The sequence below is a fragment of the Salmo salar genome, chromosome 12 (assembly GCF_965601325.2).
Source record: "Salmo salar chromosome 12, fSalSal1, whole genome shotgun sequence".
Taxonomy (NCBI): Eukaryota; Metazoa; Chordata; class Actinopteri; order Salmoniformes; family Salmonidae; genus Salmo; species Salmo salar.
In genome coordinates, this window is record NC_138302.1 from 47,144,487 (window position 1) to 47,164,997 (window position 20,511).

The following is a 20,511-nucleotide window of genomic DNA, read 5'->3' on the forward strand; positions in this document are numbered from 1 at the left end:
GGGGGTGACAGGTGAGATATACCTGCTGGAGCACGTGCTACGGGTGGGTGCTGCTATGGTGACCAGTGAGCTGAGGTAAGGCGGGGCTTTACTTAGCAGAGACTTGTAGATGACCTGGAGCCAGTGGGTTTGGCGACGAGTATGAAGCGAGGGCCAGCCAACGAGAGCATACAGGTTGCATTGGTGGGTAGCATATGGGGCTTTGGTGACAAAACGGATGGCACTGTGATAGACTGCATCCAATTAGTTGAGTAGAATGTTGGAGGCTATCGACTTTGCAGAAGTCAAGGATCGGTAGGATGGTCAGTTTTACGAGGGTGTGTTTGGCAGCATGAGTGAAGGATGCTTTGTTGCAAAATAGGAAGCCGATTCTAAATTTAATTTGATTGGAGATGTTTAATGTGAGTCTGGAAGGAGAGTTTACAGTCTAACCAGACACCTAGGTATTTGTAGTTGTCCACATATTCTAAGTCAGAACCGTCCAGAGTAGCGATGCTAGGCGGGCGGGCAGCAATCGGTTGAAGAGCATGCATTTAGTTTTACTTGCATTTAAGAGCAGTTGGAGGCCACGGAAGGAGTGTTGTATGGCATTGAAGCTTGTCAAGAGGTTAGTTAACCCAGTGGCAAAAGAAGGGCCAGAGTTATACAGAATGGTGTCGTCTGCGTAGAGGTGGATCAAAGAATCACCAGCAGCAAGAGCAACATCATTGATGTATACAGAGAAAAGAGTCGGCCCGAGAATTGAACCCTGTGGCATCCCCACAGAGACTGCCAGAGGTCCGGACAACAGGCCCTCCGATTTGACACACTATCAGAGAAGTGGTTGGTGAACCAGGCGAGGCAATCATTTGAGAAACCAAGGCTGTTGAGACTGCCAAAAAGAATGTTGTGATTGACGGAGTCGAAAGCCTTAGCCAGGTCAATGAATATGGCTGCACAGTAATGGTTATGATATCGTTTAGCGTGGCTGAGCGTGGCTGAGGTGCACCCATGACCAGCTCTGAAACTAGATTGCATAGCGGAGAAGGTACAGTGGGATTCGAAATGGTCGGTAATCTGTTAACTTGGCTTTCGAAGACCTTAGAAAGGCAGGATAGAATAGATATAGGTCTGTAGCAATTTGGGTCTAGAGTGTCTCCCCCTTTGAAGAGGGGGATAACCGCGGCAGCTTTCCAATCTATGGGAATCTCAGACGAAACGAAAGAGAGGTTAAACAGGCTAGTAATAGGGGTTGCAACAATTGACATATTTTTTTAGAAAGAGAGGGTTAAGATTGTCTAGCCCGGTTGATTTGTAGGGGACCAGATTTTGCAGCTCTTTCAGAACATTTGGGTTTGGGTGAAGGAGAAGTGGGGGAGGCTTGGGCGAGTTTCTGTGGGGGGTAGAGGGCTGTTGATCGGGGTAGGGGTAGCCAGGTGGAAAGCATGGCCAGCCGTAGAAAAATGCTTTTTGAAATTCTCAATTATAGTGGATTTATCGGTGGTGACAGTGTTTCCTAGGCTCACTGCAGTGGGCAGCTAGGAGGTGGTGATCTTATTCTCCATGGACTTTACAGTGTCCGAGAACTTTTGAGTTTGTGCTACAGGATGCAAATTTCTGCTTGAAAAAGCTAGCCTTAGCTTTCCTAACTGCCTGTGTATATTTGGTCCTAACTTCCCTGAAAAGTTGCATATCACAGGGGCTGTTCGATGCTAATGCAGAACGCCACAGGATATTTTGGTGCTGGTCAAGGGCAGTCAGGTCTGGAGAGAACCAAGGGCTATATCTGTTCCTGGTTCTACATTTTTTGAATGGGGCATGCTTTTTTAAGATGGTAAGGATGGCACTTTTAAAGAATAACCAGGCATCCTCTACTGACGGGATGAGGTCAATATCCTTCCAGGATACCCGGGCCAGGTCAATTAGAAAGGCATGCTCGCTGAAGTGTTTTAGGAAGCGTTTGACAGTGATGGATGGTCGTTTGACCGTAGACCCATTACGGATGCAGGCAATGAGGCAGCGATCGCTGAGATCTTGGTTGAAAACAGCAGAGGTGTATTTGGAGGGCAAGTTGGTTAGGATGATATCTATGAGCGTGCCCGTGTTTACGGATTTGGGGTTGTACCTGGTGGGTTCATTGATAATTTGTGTGAAATTGAGGGCATCCGCTTAGATTGTAGGATGGCCGGGGTGTTAAGCATGTCACAGTTTAGGTCAACTAGCAGCACGAGCTCTGAAGATAGATGGGGGGCAATCAATTCACATTGAGTAATGTTGAGAGATATTGTCTCTAGAGACATTTAACCTGTTGGGTCTAGGGGGCAGCATTTGCACGTCTGGATAAAAAAAATGTACCCGATTTAATCTGGTTACTAATCCTACCCAGTAACTAGAATATGCATATACTTATTATATATGGATAGAAAACACTCTAAAGTTTCCAAAACTGTTTGAATGGTGTCTGTGAGTATAACAGAACTCATTTGGCAGGCAAAACCCTGAGACATTTTCTGACAGGAAGTGGATACCTGATGTGTTGTATTGACTTTAAACCTATCCCATTGAAAAACACAGGGGTTTAGGAATATTTTGGCACTTCCTATTGCTTCCACTAGATGTCACCAGCCTTTACAAAGTGTTTTGAGTCTTCTGGAGGGAGATCTGACCGAACAAGAGCCATGGAACGGTGATGTCCCATTAGACACCTGGCGCGCTACTTCATGTTGGGTACCCTCGTTCCAATACGTTACAAAAGACTATGCATTCGTCCACATTGAATATTATTCATGTTCTGGTTAAAAAAGGCCCTAATGATTTATGCTATACAACGTTTGACATGTTTGAACGAACGGAAATATATTTTTTCCCCTCGTTCATGACGAGAAGTCCGGCTGGCTTACATCATGTGCTAACGAGACGGAGATTTTTGGACATAAATGATGAGCTTTTTTGAACAAAACTACATTCGTTATGGACCTGTGATACCTGGAAGTGACATCTGATGAAGAGAATCAAAGGTAATGGATTATTTACATAGTATTTTCGATTTTAGATCTCCCCAACATGACGTCTAGTCTGTATCGCAACGCGTATTTTTCTGGGCACAGTGCTCAGATTATTGCAAAGTGTGATTTCCCAGTAAGGTTATTTTTAAATCTGGCAAGTTGATTGCGTTCAAAAGATGTAAATCTATAATTCTTTAAATGACAATATAATATTTTACCAATGTTTTCTAATTTTAATTATTTAATTTGTGACGCTGACTTGACTGCCGGTTATTGGAGGGAAACGATTTCCTCAACATCAATGCCATAGTAAAACGCTGTTTTTGGATATAAATATCAACTTGATAGAACTAAAAATGCATGCATTGTCTAACATAATGTCCTAGGAGTGTCATCTGATGGAGATTGTAAAAGGTTAGTGTATCATTTTAGCTGGTTTTATGGTTTTGGTGACCCTGTCTTTGACTTGACAAAACATTACACACAACTCTTGTAAATGTACTGTCCTAACATACTCTAAAGTTATGCTTTCGCCGTAAAACCTTTTTGAAATCGTAAAACGTGGTTAGATTAAGGAGATGTTTATCTTTCAAATGGTGTAACATAGTTGTATTTTTGAAAAATTAGAATTTTGACATTTATTTGGATTCAAATTTGCCGCTCTTGAAATGCACCTGCTGTTGATGGAGTGCACCACGGGTGGCACGCTAGCGTCCCACCTAGCCCCAAGAGGTTAAACCAGGTGATGTCACCGCATATGTGGGAGGTGGAACTACAGCGAAATAAGACGACAATCACTAACCAGGACAGTAATGGACAAGGCATACTGATATTAACGAGAGGCATGCGTAGCCGGGTGATCAATAGGGGAAGAAGACCTGAGACTGGGACGGAGATTTGTCTTCCAACAAGACAATGATCCAAAACATAAAGCAAAATCTACAATGGAATGGTTCACAAATAAACATATCCAGGTGTTAGAATGGCCAAGTCAAAGTCCAGACCTGAATCCAATCGAGAATCTGTGGAAAGAACTGAAAACTGCTGTTCACAAACACTCTCCATCCAACCTCACTGAGCTCGAGCTGTTTTGCAAGGAGGAATGGGCAAAAATTTCAGTCTCTCGATGTGCAAAACTGATAGAGACATACCCCAAGCGACTTACAGCTGTAATCGCAGCAAAAGGTGGCGCTACAAAGTATTAACTTAACCTGTTAGGGCTGGGGGCAGCATTTGCACGGCTGGATAAAAAAATGTACCCGATTTAATCTGGTTACTAATCCTACCCAGTAACTAGAATATGCATATACTTATTATATATGGATAGAAAACACCCTAAAGTTTCTAAAACTGTTTGAATGGTGTCTGTGAGTATAACAGAACTCATTTGGCAGGCAAAACCCTGAGACATTTTCTGACAGGAAGTGGATACCTGATGTGTTGTATTACCTTTAAACCTATGCCATTGAAAAACACAGGGGCTGAGGAATATTTTGGCACTTCCTATTGCTTCCACTAGATGTCACCAGCCTTTACAAAGTGTTTTGAGTCTTCTGGAGGGAGATCTGACCGAACAAGAGCCATGGAACGATGATGGCCCATTAGACACCTGGCGCGCGAGTTCATGTTGGGTACCCTCGTTCCAATACGTTATAAAAGAGAATGCATTCGTCCACCTTGAATATTATTCATGTTCTGGTTAAAAAAGGCCCTAATGATTTATGCTATACAACGTTTGACATGTTTGAACGAACGTAAATATATTTTTTCCCCTCGTTCATGAAGTGAAGTCCGGCAGGCTTAGATCATGTGCTAACAAGACGGAGATTTTTGGACATAAATGATGAGCTTTTTTGAACAAAACTACATTCGTTATGGACCTGTGATACCTGGAAGTGACATCTGATGAAGAGAATCAAAGGTAATGGATTATTTACATAGTATTTTCGATTTTAGATCTCCCCAACATGACGGCTAGTCTGTATCGCAACGCGTATTTTTCTGGGCTCAGTGCTCAGATTATTGCAAAGTGTGATTTCCCAGTAAGGTTATTTTTAAATCTGGCAAGTTGATTGCGTTCAAGAGATGTAAATCTATAATTCTTTAAATGACAATATAATATTTTACCAATGTTTTCTAATTTTAATTATTTAATTTGTGGTGCTGACTTGACTGCCGGTTATTGTATCGAAACGATTTCCTCAACATCAATGCCATAGTAAAACGCTGTTTTTGGATATAAATATGAACTTGATAGAACTAAAAATGCATGCATTGTCTAACATAATGTCCTAGGAGTGTCATCTGATGGAGATTGTAAAAGGTTAGTGCATCATTTTAGCTGGTTTTATGGTTTTGGTGACCCTGTCTTTGAATTGACAAAACATTACACACAACTCTTGTAAATGTACTGTCCTAACATACTCTAAATTTATGCTTTCGCCGTAAAACCTTTTTGAAATCGTAAAACGTGGTTAGATTAAGGAGATGTTTATCTTTCAAAGGGTGTAAAATAGTTGTATGTTTGAAAAATTTGAATTTTGACATTTATTTGGATTCAAATTTGCCGCTCTTGAAATGCACCTGCTGTTGATGGAGTGCACCACGGGTGGGACGCTTGCGTCCCACCTAGCCCATAGAGGTTAAGGGGGCTGAATAATTTTGCACGCCCAATTTTTCAGTTTTTTATTTGTTAAAAAAGTTTGAAATATCCAATACATTTCGTTCCACTTCATGATTGTGTCCCACTTGTTGTCGATTCTTCACAAAAAATTACAGTTTTATATCTTTATGTTTGAAGCCTGAAATGTGGCAAAAGGTCGAAAAGTTCAAGGGGGCCGAATACTTTCGCAAGGCTCTGTATATACATGGGACACGACAAGACAAAGAACAAAAGACGTCTGACTGCTACGCCATCTTGGATTTAAACAAGTGTGTGGCTTCGGGCCAAGTCTCTGAATGTCCTTGAGTGGCCCAGCCAGAAACCGGACTTGAACATCTCTGGAGAGGCCTGAAAATAGCTGTGCAGCGACCCTCCCCATCCAACCTGACAGAGCTTGAGGGGCTCTGCAGAGTAGACTGGGGGAAACTCCCCAAATACAGGTGTGCAGCTTGTAGCGTCATACCCAAGAAGACTCGAGGCTGTAATCACTGCCAAAGGTGGGTCTGAATACTTATGTAAATGTTATTCCAGTTTGCAAATATTTCTAAATGCTTTGTCATTATGGGGGTATTGTGTATAGATTGATGAGGGGGAAAAAAACAATTTAATCCATTTTAGAATAAGGCTGTAACGTAACAAAATGTAGAAAAAGTCAAGGTGTCTGAATACTTTCCGAATACACTGTATTTAAATAAATATCACTTCAAAATAGCTTAAACAAACGCAAATGAAGCTACTTTGCTGTTATTCTAGCTGCAATGTTTGACATTACAGTAAGTTAGCTGTAGTTGGCTAGCTAGCAAGTACGGGATAAGAATGTTGCCAGCCAGTATGGCATTGGAACATTTAGAACGAACAACTCGGTTGCGTCCATAGATACAGAACAAAAAGACAATGACTGGGTCACGTTTCTGGAACTCGAACCGATAGAACAAACGTCCAACCGGTTTGGGTAGCAACCCTAGATTTGTGTCGGGACTATAGCTTGTGGAAGGAGGAAATAGTATGAAAAGAAATGTATCAAAATAACATTAATGAAAATATGTAAATCATTATTTGAATATATTGGTAACCCGGTGTATAAAAGCGATAATGCCCTCGAAGCCGGTGTTTGGAGGATATATTGTCACGATTTGTCGGCCCTCTACAATATATCCTCCAAACACCAGCTTCTCGGGCATTATTAAGTAAATAACTAACCAATAAGGAACAAACCTATACACATACATACAGACTAAGCAATACAGAACGGCACCCTATTGCCTATATAGTGCTCTAATTTTGACCAGAGCCATATGGGCCCTGGTCAAAATAAGTGCAATACATAGGCAATAGGGTGCCGTTTGGAACACAACCCAAGTCTACATAATACAAAGTAATGCGTTCTATCACGCAACCAAAAGCATCCAAAACAAATATGAGCAATTGGTGTTTGAGCAACTAATATGGTCAAGCTTTGCATGGTTACTTTGCTAGCTCATGTCATTGGCCGTTGTGGACATATTTTCCATCACCATGTAGATCTCTGTCAGACATAACCTTAGATGACTGAAGATTGGTGTGATTGGCATGTTATGCTTTTTTAATGGTATTTACACCCGTTTCTCCCATTGTTTTCTCAATAATTTCAATTGAAATCTATGTCAGGAGCGCTACACGCATATCCCCAAAATGTTAATCAATTCCATTGAAAGTCCAAATGATTTTAAGTGGGTGGCAACTGAGCAAGGCAGGGGGCAATATCAATATAGAAAAGCAAAACTGTAATTCATTCTGCAAACTGGTTGTACCAATTTCTGCCTGTGTGTATATAAAACCAAAATATGATATTTGTCAAGCATCATTGTCACTTCCTACCTTTTGAGTCAGATGGCTTGGCAACAGTCTCAGCAACTTTGTTCTTCTTTGATTTCTACAAAAAGAAAAAAAAGGATCAATAGCTAGGTTTCCATCCAATTGACGACAGATTTTCATGCAAATATTCTTGAATCTGCATCAAACAATATGCACATTTTCCCACCAGAGACGTGTTTCCATCAAACTGACCTTCTGCGGATAAAAGGTTCTGCGTGATGACGTAGTGCACATCAAATATATTTTGTTGGTAAATTCCCATGCAAGTTCCCAAATTCCCATCGCATTTTCAACTCTACTGATGGTTTAGTCTAGAGGTCAACCGATTATGATTTTTCAACGCCGATACAGATTATTAGAGGACCAAAAAAAGCAGACACCGATTAATCGGACAATATATACATATATATATATATATATATATATATATATATATATATATATATATATATATATCATACATATATATATATATATATATATATATATATATATATATATACTTACAATAATGACAATTACAACAATACTGAATGAACACTTAATATGATACATCAATAAAATCAATTTAGTCTCAAATAATGAAACATGTTCAATTTGGTTTAAATAATGCAAAAACAAAGTGTTGGAGAAGAAAGTAAAAGTGCAATATTTGCCATGTAAAAAAGCTAACGTTTAAGTTCCTTGCTCAGAACATGAGACCATATACATTTACATTTAAGTCATTTAGCAGACGCTCTTATCCAGAGCGACTTACAAAATGGTGCATTCACCTTATGATATCCAGTGGAACAACCACTTTACAATAGTGCATCTAAATCTTTTAAGGGGGGGGGGGGTTAGAAGGATTACTTTATCCTATCCTAGGTATTCCTTAAAGAGGTGGGGTTTCAGGTGTCTCCGGAAGGTGGTGATTGACTCCGCTGTCCTGGCGTCGTGAGGGAGCTTGTTCCACCATTGGGGTGCCAGAGCAGCGAACAGTTTTGACTGGGCTGAGCGGGAACTGTGCTTCCTCAGAGGTAGGGGGGCCAGCAGGCCAGTGGTGGATGAACGCAGTGCCCTTGTTTGGGTGTAGGGCCTGATCAGAGCCTGAAGGTATGGAGGTGCCGTTCCCTTCACAGCTCCGTAGGCAATCACCATGGTCTTGTAGCGGATGCGAGCTTCAACTGGAAGCCAGTGGAGAGAGCGGAGGAGCGGGGTGACGTGAGAGAACTTGGGAAGGTTGAACACCAGACGGGCTGCGGCGTTCTGGATGAGTTGTAGGGGTTTAATGGCACAGGCAGGGAGCCCAGCCAACAGCGAGTTGCAGTAATCCAGACGGGAGATGACAAGTGCCTGGATTAGGACCTGCGCCGCTTCCTGTGTGAGGCAGGGTCGTACTCTGCAAATGTTGTAGAGCATGAACCTACAGGATCGGGTCACCGCCTTGATGTTAGTGGAGAACGACAGGGTGTTGTCCAGGATCACGCCAAGGTTCTTAGCACTCTGGGAGGAGGACACAAGGGAGTTGTCAACCGTGATGGCGAGATCATGGAAGGGGCAGTCCTTCCCCGGGAGGAAGAGCAGCTCCGTCTTGCCGAGGTTCAGCTTGAGCTGGTGATCCGTCATCCACACTGATATGTCTGACAGACATGCAGAGATGCGATTCGCCGCCTGGTTATCAGAAGGGGGAAAGGAGAAGATTAATTGTGTGTCGTCTGCATAGCAATGATAGGAGAGACCATGTGAGGATATGACAGAGCCAAGTGACTTGGTGTATAGCGAGAATAGGAGAGGGCCTAGAACAGAGCCCTGGGGGACACCAGTGGTGAGAGCGCATGGTGCGGAGACAGATTCTCGCCACGCCACCTGGTAGGAGCGACCTGTCAGGTAGGATGCAATCCAAGCGTGGGCCGCGCCGGAGATGCCCAACTCGGAGAGGGTGGAGAGGAGGATCTGATGGTTCACAGTATCAAAGGCAGCAGATAGGTCTAGAAGGATGAGAGCAGAGGAGAGAGAGTTAGCTTTAGCAGTGCGGAGAGCCTCCGTGACACAGAGAAGAGCAGTCTCAGTTGAATGCCCAGTCTTGAAACCTGATTGATTAGGATCAAGAAGGTCATTCTGAGAGAGATAGCAGGAGAGCTGGCCAAGGACGGCACGTTCAAGAGTTTTGGAGAGAAAAGAAAGAAGGGATACTGGTCTGTAGTTGTATATGAAAGCTGGTGGTTCCTTTCAACATGAGCCTTCAATATTCCCAGGTAAGAAGTTTTAGGTTGTAGTTATTATAGGACTATTTCTCTCTATACCATTTGTATTTCATATACCTTTGACTATTGGATGTTCTTATAGGCACTATAGTAATTGTTAGCCTAATCTCGGGAGTTGATAGGCTTGAAGTCATAAACAGCACAATGCTTGAAGCACAGCGAAGAGCTGCTGGCAAATGTAGGAAAGTGCTGTTTGAATTAATGCTTAAGAGCCTGCTGCTGCTCAGTCAGGCTGCTCTATCAAATATCAAATCATAGATTTAATTATAATATAATAACACACACAAATACGAGCCTTAGGTCATTAATATGGTCAAATCCGGAAACTATCATTATTTCAGTGAAATATGCAACCGTTCCGTATTTTATCTAACGGGTGGCATACCTAAGTCTAAATATTGCTGTTACATTGCACAACCTTCAATGTTATGTCATAATTATGTACAATTCTGGCAAATTAATTACGGTCTTTGTTAGGAAGAAATGGTCTTCACACACTTCGCAACGAGCCAGGCAGCACAAACGGCTGCATATACCCTGACTCTGCTTGCATAGAACGCAAGAGAAGTGACACAATTTCCCTAGTTAAAATAAATATGTTGGCAGGCAATATTAACTAAATATGCAGGTTTAAAAATATATACTTGTGTATCGATTTTAATAAAGGCATTGATGTTTATGGTTAGGTACACATTGGTGCAACAGTGCTTTTTTCGCGAATGCGCTTGTTAAATCATCACCCGTTTGGCGAAGTAGGCTGTGATTCGATGATAAATTAACAGGCACCGCATCGATTACATACGACGCAGGACAAGCTAGATAAACTAGTAATATCATCAACCATGTGTAGTTAACTAGTGATTATGTTAAGATTGATTGTTTTTTATAAGATAAGTTTAATGCTAGCTAGCAACTTACCTTGGCTAATGCTAGCTAGCAACTTACCGTGGCTCCTTGCTGCACTCACTTAACAGGTGGTCAGCCTGCCACGCAGTCTCCTCGTGGAGCGCAATGTAATCAGCCATAATCGGTGTCCAAAAATGCCAATTACCGATTGTTATGAAAACTTGAAATCAGCCCTAATTAAAATCGGCCAGTCACAAAAACTTGTTTAGAAAATGTGCCCACTCTGGTCTTGGCATATGCGCTCTAGCCAACAGCTCGCAGATACAGTGCTGGTAGGCTACCTACTTTTTGAGATTATTATGGATAAGAGTGATATTATTTGTATTTGTCAAACGGCAGCCAAGCATGGATCATGTCACCAGAATAAGACCCTGGATATTATTGGAAAGGAGCATCAAGCGCATCACCTTGCACATTCACCACCATGTGAAGTTAATGATAAAAAAAATAAAAAGACTTATCTGTAGCCTAATAAACTGCACGCTTTCCCAAATCGTAGTGGGAGGACCACACAACATATCGCCATGTGACTCCAAGTATACATCAATATGATTGTTATTATATCAATATTTGCGAATAAAGTCGTTTCCACCACCATTTCTCGCACAATTCATTTTACAGACACAAAAAGATTCCACCATGTCGAACGAATGAATTGTCTATCGGCATTTATACAATTGCACTGGCATTTCATGTTTCCATCAGCCCATTGCTTTTTTTATGCATCATGTAATTAATCCGCATGAAATGGTTGGATGGAAACGTGGTTAATGTTACAGTAAATTCCAGGTAACTGACATAACCGGTAAGGGGAGAATCTTTACTTCCACTTACAGTAAGTACGATTTTCACTGACGTCAATGCATATGCATGTCTACATTTTTTATTTGAAAACTCTACGAATGTGTACCTTTGTTGCCTTGGCCCTTTTCTCCTCCATTTTCTCCCTCAGTTTTTCCACCTCTTCCTTGGTCCCGTTGAGGACGACGAGGTTTTCGTCTTTGAACGGGTCGCCACACTGCAACCAAGAGAAGGTTTTATTAAGCCCCGACATTCTTCTACATTATTTTGATGACATATGTTATGCTTTTGAGTATCTTATTTGAATCCATTAATTTAACATTACAGGGATGGTTTATGAAAGGAAAACGCATGTAGGGATTCTAAACTCCACTACGGTATGTCGTCTTGTATTTTATTCACAATGTTCAATGCAAATATAGAACGTATAAACATGTATTTTGTGTACTTTAGAGCCACAACAACAAGGACATGAAGCAAGAAGGTGATGGGTGGGAATAGTTATATAATTGGGATATTATTTTTGACAATATATCATATAGTATCATTTTGACAATAATCGTATCATTTTTGCGCCAGTTGTCTACCTGCACCAAAACTTCTGTATTTTTCCTTCATAGCTTGTTCTCCATCTACTTTTTAAATAGGGAGCTTTTATTTCCATGACTGATCAACAACAACAAAAAATCATTGCTCCCTCTTGTCCCTCTGCAGCAGACATATAGTGAGCATTATATTTGGACCATGGAATCTCAAAAATCACAGTATTGAATCGCAATACATAATCGTATCGGCACCTAAATATTGGGATAATATTGTATCGTGAGGTGACTGGCAATTCCCAGCCCTAGTAAATAATACTATCCAAATCTCAATGGAACATAGTTACAATCACAAAACAATAATTAACCTAAGCCTAGTACTAAGATAGTGGTGGCCAAATATAATGGCACCCCTGTACCTTAAAGTAATTCCCCATTTCAGAACCAATTTTTAAAAATACAATGCTAGCCTCTTGACGGTCGCCTAGGATAGGGGGCGCTACAGCGATTTTTGAAAAAAAATTGTGCCCATTTTAAACGGCCTCCTACTCAAACTCAGAAGCTAGGATATGCATATAATTAATACTTGTGGATAGAAAACACCCTAAAGTTTCTAAAACTGTTTGAATGGTGTCTGAGTATAACAGAACTCATATGGCAGTCAAAACCCCGAGACCGATCGTAACAGGATGTGGAATTCTGAATTGCGGGCTCAACTTCATCACTTTGCCTATAAATCACACCGTGAGCAATGGTTCATTGAGCACTTCCTATTGCTTCCACTAGATGTCCCCAGTCTTTACAAAGTGGTTTGAGTCTCCTACTGTGAAAACTGACAGAATGAGAGGCTGTGGAAAGTGGTCACATGAGGAGGGCCATCACCATTATGACGCCGGCGCCCCTGGCTACCCTCCCCTTTCGAAACGTTTAGAAAGACAATGCAATCGTCCCCCTTGAATCTTATTGGAGCTCTGGTTGAAAAAGGCCCTAAAGATTTGTTATACAACATTTGACATGTTTGAACGAACCTAAAAAAAAAATATGCATTTTATTGAAAGAGGAGTCCCGCGGCCGACAGAGCTTTTGGAGCAGCCTTCAGAACGCGCTAACAAGTACAAGCTATTGGGACGTAAAGGATTAACTTTTTCGAACGAAAATACATTTGTTGTGGACCTGGGATTCCTGGAAGTGCTTTCTGATGAAGATAATCAAAGGTAAGGGATTATTGACAATAGTATACAAGAGTAGATTTGATATGCGATTGTTCCAAGATGGCGCTGACCTGTAACGGTAGCCTATTTTTCTGAGTATCGCATCCCCTTTTATCGCAAAGTGTGATTACCCAGTAAAGTTATTTTTAAATCTGGCATTGCAGGTGCTTTCAAGAGATGCTAATCTATAAATCTTAGAATGACAATATTACATTTTAAAAATGTTTTGGAATAGTAATTTAGTAAATTGTAGCGCTGTTTCACCGGACGCATTTGAGGGAAAATAGTTAGTCAACGTTACGCGGCGATGTAAAATGCTGTTTTTACATATAAATATGAACTTTATCGAACAAAAGAATGCATGTATTGTGTAACATGATGTCCTAGGAGTGTCATCTGATGAAGATTGTCAAAGGTTAGTGCTGCATTTAGCTGTTTTTTGGTAATTTGTGATGCATGTGGCTACTTTTACTATATACACTCCTCTAACATAATCTAATGTTTTGCTTTTGCTGTAAAGCCTTTTTGAAATCGGACAACGTGGTTCGATTCAGGAAAGGTGTATCTATAAAACGATATAACATAGTCCTATATTTGAAAAAATGTATTACATTTTGTTATGCTAATGGCGATAGGATTTTTCGCTGGATGTCCGTCCCGAGCCCGACCAGGGGCTAGCCTAATTAAGCTAACTAAAAACAAATGGCACCCAGGAACTAATACTTGAGATAAAAAAGAAACAAAAAAAGTGCCTTCTTTGGCCCACTCGAGTGGTGCCTTCCACCAACTGCTGTTTATACAGCTCGCCATAGGTTTGATGGAATTCGGATTTGGAGTCATTGCTGGACACTACAGAACAGTTCAGTGTTTATTCTTGAACTGTTCCTGGGTGCTTTTTGATGTGTGTTTGGGTTGTTATCCTGCTGTAAGACCTACAACCTTCAACAGAGACCCATTTTTGGTTCTGCAATGTTGACAATCCAATAACGTGTGGAGACCTCACGGTAATTGACAGTTAATTAACATAACACATTTAGCATCTCCTGGCTTCCACACCTCCTAAATCTATTATTTATTTTTAGACTGATCTAAAGAAGCATGAAGAAAATGTAATCTATTTCAGAAGAAAATAATAGCATACTCTGAGTTGTCCTTATGTTAGGTGCTGCTGTGGATATGCCAAATGGCTGTGGGCTGCACTAGTTCATTTAGCAGACAAGATTTACTTATTATTCCGTGTCATTATTTTATAGTATGAAGAATACAATTGAACAAAGCTGAATACAATTTGTGCCTCAGATTTGTGTCTCGACACAATCCTGTATCGGAGCTCTACGGACAATTCCTTCGTCCTCATGGCTTGGTTTTTTCTCCGACATGCACTGTCAACTGTGGGACCTTATATAGACAGGTGTGTGCCTTTCCAAATCAAGTCCAATCAATTGCATTTGCAACAGGTGGACTCCAATCAAGTTTTAGAAACATCTCAAGGATGATCAATGGAAACAGGATGCAGCAGAGCTCAATTTTGAGTAACATAGCAAAGGGTCTGAATACTTTTTTAAATAAGGTATTCCCTGTTTTACATTTTTAACACATTCGCAAACATTTCTAAAAACCTGTTTTTTTCATTGTCATTGTGGGGTATACTTTCCAAATGTACTGTATGCGGTTTCACGCAGTGTGCACGCAAAGAGTTGAAGAAAAGAAATATGCAGTATGACTATCACACATTTGGTACTTCGTATTTTATTAGGATCCCCATTAGCTGTTGCAAAGGCAGCAGCTACTCTTCCTGGGGTCCGCACAAAACATGAAACATAACACAGAATGACATAATACAGAACACCAAAAGACAAGCACAGCTCAAGGACAGAACTACATACATTTTTTTTTTTAAAGGCACACCTAGCCTACATATCAATGCATACACACAAACTATCTAGGTCAAATAGGGGAGAGTCGTCGTGCCACAAGGTGTTTTTTATCTGTGTTTTGAAACCAGGTTTGCTGTTTATTTGAGCAATATGAGATGGAAGGAAGTTCCATGCAATAAGGACTCTATGTAATATTGTACACTTTCTTGAATTTGTTCTGGATTTGGGGACTATGAAAAGACCCCTGGTGGCATGTCTGGTGGGATAAGTGTGTGTCAGAGCTGTGTGTAAGTTAACTATGCAAACAATTTGGGATTTTCAACACATTGTTTCTTATATAAGTAAGTGATGCAGTCAGTCTCTCCTCAACTCTAAGCCAGGAGAGACTGGCATGCATAGTATTTACATCAGCCCTCTGAATACAATTAAGAGCAAAACGTGCCGCTCTGTTCTGGGCCAGCTGCAGCTTAACTAGGTCTTTCCTTGCAGCACTGGACCACACGACTGGACAATAATCAAGACTAGACAAAACTAGAGCTTACAGAACTTGCTTTTTGGAGTGTTGTCAAAAAAGCAGAGCATCTCTATTACGGCTAGACCTCTCCCTATCTTTACAACCATTGAATCTATATGTTTTGACCATGACAGTTTACAATCTAGCACTTAACCTGTTAGGGCTAGGGGGCAGTATTTACACGGCTGGATAAAAAAAGTACCCGATTTAATCTGGTTATTACTACTGCCCAGAAACTAGAATATGCATATAATTATTGGCTTTGGATAGAAAACACCCTAAAGTTTCTAAAACTGTTTGAATGGTGTCTGTGAGTATAACAGAACTCATATGGCAGGCAAAAACCTGAGAAGATTCTGTACAGGAAGTGCCCTCTCTGACCATTCCTTGAGCTTCTTGACTCTTTTTATTGAAAACTTAGGATCTTTGCTGTAACGTGACACTTCTTTCGGCTCCCATAGGCTCTCAGAACCCGGGAAAAAGCTGAATGATGTCGAGGCAGCCCCTGGCTGAAAAACATTAGCGCGTTTGGATAGTGGTCGGTCAGAGTTCTATGAGACTGAGGCGCGTGCACGAGGCGACCCCATGTTTTTATTTTCTCTCTCTTTGTACTAAAACACAGATTCCCGGTCGGAATATTATCGCTTTTTTACGAGAAAAATGGCATAAAAATTGATTTTAAACAGCGGTTGACATGCTTCGAAGTACGGTAATGGAATATTTAGATTTTTTTTTGTCACGAAACGAGTCTTGAATGCACAAACAAAACAGAGGATATTTGAACATAACTATGGATTATCTTGAACCAAACCAACATTTGTTATTGAAGTAGAAGTCCTGGGAGTGCATTCTGACGAAGAACAGCAAAGGTAATAACATTTTTCTTATAGTAAATCTGACTTTGGTGAGGGCTAAACTGGGTGGGTGTCTAAATAGCTAGCCCTGTGATGCCGGGCTATCTACTTAGAATATTGCAAAATGTGCTTTCACCGAAAAGCAATTTTAAAATCAGACATAGCGAGTGCATAGAGGAGTTCTGTATCTATAATTCTTAAAATAATTGTTATGTTTTTTGTGAACGTTTATCGTGAGTAATTTAGTAAATTCACCGGAAGTTTGCGGGGGGTATGCTAGTTCTGAACGTCACATGCTAATGTAAAAAGCTGGTTTTTGATATAAATATGAACTTGATTGAACAAAACATGCATGTATTGTATAACAATGTCCTAGGTGTGTCATCTGATGAAGATCATCAAAGGTTAGTGCTGCATTTAGCTGTGGTTTGGGTTTATGTGACATTATATGCTAGCTTGAAAAATGGGTGTCTGATTATTTCTGGCTGGGTACTCTGCTGACATAATCTAATGTTTTGCTTTCATTGTGAAGCCTTTTTGAAATCGGACAGTGTGGTTAGATTAACGAGAGTCTTGTCTTTAAAATGGTGTAAAATAGTCATATGTTTGAGAAATTGAAGTAATAGCATTTCTAAGGTATTTGAATAACGCGCCACAGGATTCCACTGGCTGTTACGTAGGTGGCACCGACCCTAGAGAAGTTAAGGAATGATTTGTACCAAATACAATACTCTTAGTTTTAGAGATGTTCAAGACCAGTTTATTACTGGTCACCCATTCCAAAACAGACTGCAACTCTTTGTTAAGGGTTTCAGTGACTTCATTAGCTGTGGTTGCTGATGCGTATATGGTTGAATCATCAGCATACATGGACACACATGCTTTGTTTAATGCCAGTGGCAGGTCATTGGTAAAAATAGAAAAGAGTAGAAGGCCTAGAGTGCTGCCCTGTGGTACACCACACTTTACATTAGAGAAGCTTCCATTAAAGAAAACCCTTTGAGTTCTATTAGACAGATAGCTCTGAATCCACGACATGGCAGAAGTTGAAAAGCCATAGCACATACGTTTTTTTCAACAACAGGTTATGGTCAAGAATATCAAAGGCCGCACTGAAATCTACCAGTACAGCTCCCACAATCTTCTTATCAATTTCTTTCAACCAATCATCAGTCATTTGTTGAGTGCCCTTTTCTATAAGCATGCTGAAAGTTTGTTGCTAATTTGTTTACAGCAAAATAGCATTGTATTTGGTCAAACCATTTTTTCCAACAGTTTCCTAAGAGATGGCAGCAAGCTTATAGGTCTGCTGTTAGAACTAGTAAAAGCCGCTTACCACACTTGGGTAGCGGAATTACTTTGGCTTCCCTCCAGGCCTGAGGACAAAGACTTTCCTCTAGGCTCAGATTAAAAATATGACAGATAGGAGTGGCTATCAAGTCAGCTACCATCCTCAGTAGCTTTCCATCTAAATTGTCAATGCCAGGAGGTTTGTCATTATTGATCGATAACAATTTTTCCACCTCTCCCACACTAACTTTAAAAAATTCTAACTTGCACTGCTTTTCTTTCACCATTTTTTTTAATGTATTAATACAATTGCTGCCTAAGTTTGCCAATGAAATAATCATTAAAATAATTGGCAACATCAAATGGTTTTGTGATGAATAAGTCATCTGACTCGATGAAAGATGGAGTTGAATTTGTCTTTCTGTCCATAATTTCATTTAAAGTACTCCAAAGTTTTTTCCCATCATTCTTTATATCATTGATCTTGGCTTCATAAAAGTGTATTTTTCTTTTTGTTGAGTTTAGTCACATAATTTCTCAATTTGCAGAAAGTAAGCCAGTCAGATATGCAGCCAGACTTACTAGCCACTCCTTTTCCCCCCATCTCTTTCAACAATAGTTTTTCAATTCCTCATCAATCCATGGAGCCTTAACAGTTCTAACAGTAAGTTTCTCAACAGGTGCATGTTTATCAATAATTGGAAGAAGCAATTTCATAAATTCATCAAGTGCAGTGTCTGGATGCTCCTCAATCACATCAGACCAACAAATATTTTTAACATCATCCACATAAGAGTCACAGCAAAATCTTTTGTATGATCTCTTTTACACTATTTTAGACCCAGCTGTTGGAACTTTGGCTTTCCTGGATAAAGCCACCATATTGTGATCACTGCATCCAATGGGTACGGATATAGCTTTAGAACAAAGTGTGATCGATACATGTGGATGATCTTGTTCCTGTAGTGTTTGTAAACACCCTGGTAGATTGATTAATAACCTGAACCAGATTACAGGCACTAGTTACAGTAAGAAGCTTCCTCTTGAGCGGACAGCTTGATGAAAACCAGTCAATATTCAGGTCCCCAAGAAAGTAGACCTCTCTGTTTACATTACATACACTTGGTGGCCTATAGCAATACCCCAAAAGAAAAGGCTTTAGATGTGCCAAGTGAACCTGCAACCACAACACTTCAATAACACTTGACATACGATATTCTCTAAGCATTACAGGGATATGGCTCTGAAAATATACAGCATCACCTCCCCCATAAGCATTTCTGTCTCTTCTATACATGTTATATACTTGTACTGATGTATCATCAAATGAATTATCTAAGTAAGTCTCAGAAATTGCTAATATATGAATGTTATCTGATGTTAGCAAGTTATTGATTTCATTAACCTTATTTCTAAAGGCTACATATATTAATATGGGCTGTTTTCAGCCCTTTCCTGGGTAGCTTATCAGAGATAGACATAATACTGAAAAGAGCAGACAAAGCAAGAGAAAAAAATACATTCAGCAGTCCATTAATCAATTGGTGTGTGTGTGCTGCGGAGTTGAGGCTACGAACCATATGATTAGCTCTCTCATCCATTCCACGCTTCTGGGAGGGTGGGTAGACAATGAGCCTGTCATAGCGGATGTACACAATGTCCCCACGCGCTCTGGTAGCTTTCATGGCTGGGATCAGTTCTTTCCTCTTCTGGTACACAGCTTCAGGATAGTCCTCGTAGAGGAAGATATACTTTTTTGGCTCTTTCCAGAACAGCAACCTTGTCCTTGAACCTCAGGAACTTGACTACTATTGGCCTGGGCCTATCACCTGGGCCGGTGGTGGGTTTTCCAGTCATGTGGGCACACTCCACCTCAATCTTCCTGTGGTCCATCTTCAATTTCTCAGAGATCATTTCCCTCACTTTATCCTCAGACTCTGTCCAGGTCTCGTGGAGATTCTGCAATTCCGTCCACAACTATGTTGTTCCGCCTTGATTGTCCCTCGAGATTGATAAATCAGACTGTCATTGTTATCACTGATTCACACACAGAACTGATGTCCTCTCTCAATGACTTACAGATTGCTGTCATCTTGCCATTCTCGTTTCAACTCATCGAGGTGACCCTGGGAGAACTGCAAACTGTTCTTCAAGTCCTGGAAATCTCTGGTCAGGTCGTTCATTCTTTTATTGGTAGAATCCACGAGAATTTGGACAAAATACTTGAAGCTATTTTCTTGTTGTTGTAACAACTGCTTGTAGGTCTCTTTTTGTTCATTTAAAAGATCCTTCACGTGTGATAGAGAGACACCACTGTCCTCAACAGTACTCCCGCTGGCTTTGGTCTTTGTCATGGTAGCTAGCAACGTATGTTACACTGTTACTCCTCGCAGTTCCAGACAGGGCAGGTCACAGGGAAGATTGAAAACAACAGCAGGGATCTAGACAGCCACAAACCCGGGACAATCCGTGGTCCCGGCCACAATGGCTAACCTCGTCGCGGGCTGCGTTCAAGAAAACCTCGCTAGCTTGATATGCAGCTAGCTAGCAGCTAGGCTATCTGCGACGCCAAATAGCTCCTCAGACCCGTCCTTGGTCAGCAGGATCACTGGAAAGACATAAGCAGTCCCAGAAACTGATGCCAACTAGATCGCTACCAAGAACTTCCCAATACACTTTCAAACAACAAACTTTCCAAACAAAAACCGAGCTCTTCCTCATTCTGCGTTCAACAGGAAGTGATAAGAGGGGAGGCCATTATATCCATAAT

The 20,511-nt window shown here is 40.8% G+C and overlaps 1 protein-coding gene across 4 annotated transcripts in view; it reads right to left on the reverse strand.

Moving 5' to 3' along the window:
• LOC106565284 (replication termination factor 2) overlaps positions 1-20,511 on the reverse strand; it is a 53,530-nt gene that overhangs the window by 3,898 nt on the left and 29,121 nt on the right. For 2 of the 4 annotated variants that reach the window (XM_045691400.2, XM_045691399.2), the window contains exons 6-7: positions 11,563-11,670; positions 7,504-7,558 (exon numbers count right to left, since the gene is read on the reverse strand). In XM_045691400.2, coding sequence (XP_045547356.1) covers positions 7,504-7,558; positions 11,563-11,670 — 163 coding nt within the window. The remainder of the gene's footprint in view (positions 1-7,503; positions 7,559-11,562; positions 11,671-20,511) is intronic. The other 2 variants (XM_045691402.1, XM_045691401.2) reach the window with 1 other exon arrangement.